The sequence below is a fragment of the Etheostoma spectabile genome, chromosome 9 (genome assembly GCF_008692095.1).
Source record: "Etheostoma spectabile isolate EspeVRDwgs_2016 chromosome 9, UIUC_Espe_1.0, whole genome shotgun sequence".
NCBI lineage: Eukaryota > Metazoa > Chordata > Actinopteri > Perciformes > Percidae > Etheostoma > Etheostoma spectabile.
This window is the reverse complement of record NC_045741.1, coordinates 24,254,206-24,262,092: the sequence shown is the minus strand read 5'-3', so window position 1 is coordinate 24,262,092 and position 7,887 is coordinate 24,254,206. Positions and strand designations below refer to the sequence as shown.

Sequence of the window (7,887 nt, the reverse complement as noted above, 5' to 3'; positions counted from 1 at the left end):
GCTCTGCCTTTGAGAAAATGAAAGGTCAGATGGGCTGATCTGGGATCTTTAGAGATTGCCTCGCCTTTCTCTGCTTTTTCCGCCCAAAGAATTTATCCCCCCATGAGAGAGACATCATGGCTTTCAAACGAGCAAAGTGGCAGTTGGTCAAAGCCACATCCCCAGCCTCCACCTTCTGAATGATTTATCAGCCCTTCAGCTCTCTAAAACTTAAAAACGTGCTGTATTTGCTGGGCGTCCAGCTGCTAAGAGAATGATTGCAACCCGTTGGAAACCACCTCATGACTTGTCTATTCTTACAGGGACCCTTTCCTTTCTGGACCTCATATATATGGAGCTCTCTACAGCTCGCAGAAATGGAGCGTCAGACAGGATTTTGGACACTTGGCTCAGCATTGCTGAATCCTTGAAGTCCATGCTGTAGACCTGTGCTATAGCCTTCTTAATTCTACATGTGCATGTCTTTTGTCCCTTATGTCTTATGTCTGTCTCTCTGTCAATGTCTCTTATCTGTTGTTCATGTGTCTGTTTCTGCATGTCTTATTTGTTAACTGCAGACATAATTTGTTGTGTTTTCAATATGTCTCCCTCCTTCCCGCCTTTCCTCTCTGTGTTTTTTGGTCCTAGGATGTACTGTTATGTCTAATCATATTGTTTGGGATTTGAAAGAGCACCATGTATTGGTGCTCTGCCACCCTGTTTTACTATACTGAAAAGATTTGATCGCAAAAAAAACATAAATGAAGGGTCTGGAAATGACGTGAATCCATTTTACAATGACGTGTTCTCCAATTTTTCATTCATCTGTCAGAACTGTACCATCTGTACAGCTCAAACAGCAATTTCCCCTTGATCTTAGTATTATTCTGTCACACACGAGTCATGAAGAGCATTATGTTTGCTTGACTAAGTGTCTGGTTCATGTGTCAGATTACACCGAGCTGATCTGTTACAGTGTATTAGTGCAAGTTTAGGCAGAGAGCTGTGAAAGTGCCTACTTCTTTGCGCAGGTCCTGATTTGATACTATAATCACATTGGGTGGATCTCCGACAGCTGTGGCAGCCCCTCCAATGTTGGTGAAGATTACTTCTGCAATCAGGACATGTCTGGGGTCCAGATTAAGCACCTCACACAACCTGCAAAATCAGATAGAGACAGAAAAGCCATTTAGCCGTGAATAGATTGCGATGAGTGAGAGAAATAAATACATAAGTATGTAAAAAGGATATTGGAAGACAAAAAGCATTGGTCCTTTACGTTGTAGCTTTACATGATAGCCACCCTGCTCGTCACAAAATAGAGCAAGTAAAATATCACCTATATTCTGATCTTCTGGTAGCAAAAGCGATTTTGAGAACTAAATAACGGTTAACTGTATAGACTTAGTTTAAGGGCTGAAAATAGACTCAGTAACAATGAGGGAGAGACAGAGGTGGGCGGCAAACCTACAGTTGATTTGTAAGACACTGTACTACAGTAAATTGTAGCTTCTGTGTAGTCTGTTTTTTTAATGTGATGTGTGTTTCCAGGCATGGGTTATATTGAGCTTTTTTTTTAGACAGAAAGTAGTGATCTATCAATGTGACTATTTACAAAATTACTATAGGGTTACTGGCTCTTGCCAAAGTAAAGAAAGTCTGCATACTAGCCCCTTAAACACTTACTAATCTAACAATAGGTTTGGTTTGTTTAATCCCAAACATTTCAACAGGGGGTTATGTGCCAAAACAGGTTTGTCATTCTTTATACTACGTCACCTGACTTCCTTCTTTGCTCCTGCAGGCCACTAGAGGTTGCCACTATACATATATATTAAAATATTGATCCTAGTTTTATGCAGTTTATGGTTGTGATCACAGACTGTGAAAATAGTGGAGGTAGCATCTGTGATGTCACCCATTGGTTTGTGGACTGCTGTTTTGAAAAAGTTTATCTTGCAACGGGATGTGAAGATTGCAAGTAAATTAGGTTGATCATTGGAGTCTCTATATTGTCCATGTAGTAGCTGTGAATGTGAGGGAACAACTGTCTTTCTCTAAGTGACAACCTGCCCAGGGTGTCCTCTGCCTCTCGCCCAATGAGAGTTGGAATAAGCAGGTAGAGATTATGGACTGATGGAAATATAAAATGGCTATACTGTGAACAAAGGAAATGATGAAGGTCTGGAGGGACAGAAAGGTTAGTTTTCTGTAAATAAACGGTGTTGCTATAGCATGCCGGATTATTTTCTATGTTCCAAGTTGATGATATTTTATCAATGCAGCGGCACAGAAGAATTTTTGCTTGTGCAAGTTGAAAACTTATACTGTACCTGATGGTGACTGGGGTGAAAAGCATCATAGTGGTCACGTTGTCCAGAAATGCAGAGAGAATGGCAGCGATGAGACAGAGGATCATGATCATTGGCCACACTCTTCCTCTGGATAATTGGTAAGCCTGCATAGAGGTAATGTGGCAATGAGTCAATGCTAATGGAAATCAGCAACCCATTGGGTGGATGTCTTGATTCACTGCCAAATACGAGTGCAGTTCTGACACTTCTGAGAAAGCATCAACAGTGTCAGAGTGAAACATCATAAATGAGCACTTGACTGCTCACATTTCCATTAAGAGTAGTAGCACTAGAAGGGGTAGTGTACTCAGATTCCATAAATAGCCGTGTAATAGTGCAGTGTGTGGAATTACACACAGGTGTGCATTCAGTCAGTAATGCTAATATTCAGTCTTAAGCCCAGGGGAGTGGCTCAGGTTGGCCACCTTTTCAGTGTAATAGTACTGCATGTCAGATCCGCTAAGCTGAACTCAGAGAAGGAATTTTAATTTGGAGTGCCTGCCCTTGTCCAACTCACTTAAAATTCATGAGCCTGCATGATCCCTCTATTCTCCTGGTCTGAGTGCTACAGTACAGTACCTGAAGGACAAGGCACTCGCCCTCTGTCCCAATCCACAGAGAATACTCAGGATTAAAACTGAGCTGCTTTTCTGATGGTAGGAAACCTTACCCTTTTACAGACAGGATCAAGGTCTTATGTTCTATTCATTTGAGAATGTGTATCTCTTTATTATTTGTAGAATGCAAGTAGCACTAAGTTAAGAAAGAATAAAGAAATAAAACCGTTTAAAGGTGGTGTCTATCAATTTACACTGAGAGCAGTTGCGTTTTGTGGCTCTCTAAATAAGAAACACTAAATAAATTTGCCTAATTTTAATAGTCAGGACTGACACAGTTTTCTGAGCTTTACCACGAAACAAAGCAAACGTCCTTCTTGTCAGCCTGTGATAGTGATGTACTTTTGAGTCAGGATGTAAAGATAGGCATCAATGTGTTAGGTCATCTAACATCACAAAGGTCTTCCAAAATCGTGCTCATGTCAGATAAGTCAGCATAAAAACTACAGGCTTGTCATGCATCAGTGCTAATTTCAGAAATAGCTCAAAGCCTGTCGACTATGAGACAACTCTAAAATACCGCTGGGCAGCTATTTTCATAGATTGTCACTCAGAATCCCAAAGGTAAACATGCCAAAGATAAGTTACAAAAGATATATAATACTGCTATGATGCTATACAGCTTCACATTTAAAACGTCATGACTTTCTCTATTATTACTCTTCATTTTGTTATTTAGAAACTCACCTTCACAGCACAATAATCAAAGAAGCCAGTCTCGGAAAAAATGGCCACCAGTACCATCTGGAAGAAACAACGGTTTCCAATTATGTAACAAGATGATATGTCACCCGCATTTTTTCAAAAGTGGTCGCCACAGACAATAAGATGTTGGTCACATAAGAGATGGGGGTCAGTCAGAAAGATATTTCCAATGTGCCCAACATTGAGGGTTTTAGGATATTCTTTTCACTGATACTTTATTATCATACCTATAACGGTATTGGCCGGCAAAGAAATAATATACTGTATATATTTTTTAAGGGAGACTACAAGCTCAATGACGAACTCCTGAATATGTAAATCATACATAAACAGGTCAACATAAATACTTTGTAAGTATATTATAGCACATATAAATACACAGTAGCTTTGAAAAGTGTTGCCTGTGGGTTGGGAATATTTTCAGAAACTCTGAAAATGACGGTGGCAGCTGCTGACAGTGGAAGTTGTCCAAAGGAAGCGACCATCTGTGGTCATGAATCACATTGGAATTCAGATGGCACTGATCTGGCAGAATTATCTTTTATGTGAATAATGAGCATGTATGATGCTGCTATGAAGTTATAATGTGTCTGAAAAGAATGATCTGTTTTAACCTACACAGAAAAGCTTCAGTTGTACTCTTCATGTTGATACCAAACTTAACAGCACATGTTTGTTTCCATGGAGACAAGATTTTATGTTGTCAATTTCACTTGCCTCCAGAGAGCCAGATTTCACTGTCAGTAGTTCGGGAAGACTGATAAGAACATAGATAAAATGAAGATGTCAGATTTTTATAGGTCCCATGGCATGAAAATGTCAGTTTTTCTAACATTAATATGAGTTCCCCCAGCCTGCCTATGGCCCCCCAGGGGCTAGAAATGTTGATAAGTGTAAACCGAGCCCTGGGTATCCTGCTCTGCCTTTGAGAAAATGAAAGCTCAGATGGGCCGATCTGGAATCTTATGACGTTGCCCCCCCACCACCAGAGAAATTGGCCCACCCATGTGAAAGAGAGAGACATCATGCCCCCCCCCCCCCCCCCCCCTATATATAGGTCTATATAAAGAGACTTCAGATACGATTAGGGGACCACTAAGGTCTATATAAAAGAGACTTCAGATACAGTATTAGGGGACCACTAGGTCTCTATAAAGAGACTTCAGATACAGTATTGGGACCACTAAGGTCTATATAAAGAGATTTCAGATACAGTATTAGGGACCACTAAGGTCTATATAAAAGAGATTAGAACAGTATTAGGGACCACTAAGGTCTATATAAAAGAGACTTCAGATACAGTATTAGGGGACCACTAAGGTTATATAAAGAGACTTCAGATACAGTATTGGGACCACTAAGGTCTATATAAAGAGACTTCAGATAAAGTATTAGGGACCACTAAGGTCTATATAAAAGAGACTTCAGATACAGTATTAGGGGACCACTAAGGTCTATATAAAGAGACTTCAGATACAGTTTAGGACCACTAAGGTCTATATAAAGAGACTTCAGATACAGTATTAGGGACCACTAAGGTCTCTATAAAAGAGAACTTCATACAGTATTAGGGGACCACTAAGGTCTATATAAAGAGACTTCAGATACAGTATTAGGGACCACTAAGGTCAATATAAAAGAGACTTTAGATACAGTATTAAGGACCACTATGGCGTTTATAAAAAATCTAAAAAGCAGCATGCTGTAGGACCTTTAAAGTAAAAACTAGCAGCAATACAAAATAAAGATTTTTGTAAAATTGCCCAAAAGGAGATTTGCTGATGAAATGAACATACGAAAACATCTTTAACTTAAGAGTCTAACCATGCCAAACAGAAGAGCCAGCGTCTCATAGTCTATCCACTCCACCACAGTAACCAGACTGGGCCGCTGTGGGAGAGACAGAGAAAATAATTAGATGTCACAGCGATTATCGATTATCAGTTATCAGTAATAAATGATTGTCATATACATTAATCCCTAGTACAGTACAGTACTAAAGCTTCCTGGCAAGTTTCACAAATGGACATGTTTAAAACTGTATTTGAGCACTGCTGTAACTCCTTCCTGGCCTAGATCCTGCCTATGCAGATTCTGCAGATGGCGTTGGGACTTGTTATTGCAAGAAAAGCACAGTTGGAACTTATAAATCCAACAATGACTCTGCTCCGCTGAAGTTTCCCAGTGAGCCGCACAGGCTCCCTCAAACTGGATTATTAATGTTGCTTATTACACCTGTGCTTTCCCTGCATACATCGGAACTTTGAAAAGGATTTTGCAACTTGTGATATTTAACTTTTCCAGAATATGTTCTTGCAATATATTCTTAAAGTAACATTTTCCAAGACAAAGAACTATCAGCTTCTTAACGGCCGTTCATGGCTATAAATTTATTGTAATAAAATAGAAGCTTTTGATGAGTATGTGAAGGCGTGATCAACACCCCAAAACAGGAGCGTTAAAGAGACTCACATCACCAATGACAGCCAGAGCAGCTAAGGCCGCCAGAGATCCCAGCATGGCAGCCAGAGTACGATGCACAATCTGAAAATGAAACAGATTCAACACAAACACTTCATTTATTGCCTTTGATTCAAAGAAGGCTACAATATTTAAATATTAACATTAAAATATAGATACAACATAAGCCACATCAAGTCTTATATATATATATATATATATATATATTTTGCATTTACATGACAAATCTGAAATTCTCTTCTGTGAAGTCAAACTCCAAAGTAACCTTTGGTCAAGCCACATGAGTAGAATTACTTTATATTCATTGCTGAAAAGTTACAGCTTGGTTTATTCATTCACTTATCCATATTTACATTGTGTTTTTTGTGGTATGTTGTCTTTCATTTTGTAACGTTATTACCTTGTATCTTTCTCATGGTTCTAGTGGTTTATTTTCACTTTGCTTGTACAGGATCTGCCACTAAATGAGCCTGACGCCATAATGCAGCACAACCTGTGAACTGCAACTTACAGAGACTCTCTCCAAAACCCATTCATCTCAAAAGAGTTCTGATTTACAGTAGCAGTAACCAGATGAGCGAGTGTGTTCCATTAGTTCTGTGATGGCCTGTCATTTTCTTTTGTGCAAAATATCAAGAAATGCAGAACTTCAAGGGGATATTACAGACAACTCCATGATGCTGTTAGGAGTCACTCATCCTCCACCAGGCTCCATCACTACTCTCATGTATGATGCAGCCCAATATTAAAAATTGAGGCCAGTGATAAACATGCATGTGTTAGCAGACATCAGACCTGCTCTTCTGACGTTCATGCCACTGAAATAAATTGCAGGGAAGTTGGTCACTCTATGTATATTGACAAATGTAGCGGCTGTTCCTGGTGGAAAAACGGGGGGGTGGCCTTTTTCTTGGACTACATCTAAGATCACCTATACTGAAAACCGCTGGATGTCCCTCACCTTCCGCTTTCTTATGTTGGTATTCTAAGCTCCAGTTGATTTGGGAAATATCCTCCAATTTTGGACCCACAATCAAATTATATATATTTTTTTAGTACAATTCTGATCACACACTCGACAGCCATTTTACTTCCAAAGCTCGCCTCCCTATGTACAGATGTTCCACTAAAACAAGTTCCTTCCCAAGGCTTCTTCCCAGAGGCACCATATCTCCGTCCGGCACCCAAGACAATTGTGATTGATTTTTTTTTAAATGCCAACAATCCAGAGCACGTATTTCTCCCATCCAGAAATGCTGCGTGGACTGGCCAGACCTTCCTCAACAGAGCGTGAAGGAAGGTCTACAACCCTACCTTTGTCTTGACTTAAATGGAAGACTAGCTAATTAAAAAAAACTATTTAATTTGCATTATTCTGGCGTGTTTATTCTGTCACATTAACTCTGTTGTGTGTTGTAAAAGAACAATGTTTAATGACAACACTCATCATCTTTAATCCCTTGGCCTTGCTGACTACTGAACTCTAAACAGGCTTGGATGTCCTTACATTTTCTAAATTTGAATGAAAAAAGACCAATGTCATGGTCTTTGATGGCTCTTCTGGGACCTCCCCCCTAGTTGATCTGAGTTCTCTGGTGCAGGATCACAGGTCAATTGTAAAACATTTGGGGGTAAAAGTTGACTCAGACCTTAAATTTGACAGCCAGATTAAAGCTGTGGTGAGGGCAGCTAGCAGAGATCCCAGCAGTCCTTCTGAGACAACACTTTGAGATAGTAATCCACGCCTTTCT

At 39.7% G+C, this 7,887-nt stretch overlaps 1 protein-coding gene across 2 annotated transcripts in view; it reads right to left on the bottom strand.

Annotated features, from left to right (window-relative positions):
- oca2 (oculocutaneous albinism II) overlaps positions 1-7,887 on the bottom strand; it is a 49,175-nt gene that overhangs the window by 28,746 nt on the left and 12,542 nt on the right. For both annotated transcript variants that reach the window (XM_032526714.1, XM_032526715.1), the window contains exons 10-14: positions 6,128-6,199; positions 5,480-5,545; positions 3,638-3,694; positions 2,313-2,437; positions 999-1,137 (exon numbers count right to left, since the gene is read on the bottom strand). In XM_032526714.1, coding sequence (XP_032382605.1) covers positions 999-1,137; positions 2,313-2,437; positions 3,638-3,694; positions 5,480-5,545; positions 6,128-6,199 — 459 coding nt within the window. The remainder of the gene's footprint in view (positions 1-998; positions 1,138-2,312; positions 2,438-3,637; positions 3,695-5,479; positions 5,546-6,127; positions 6,200-7,887) is intronic.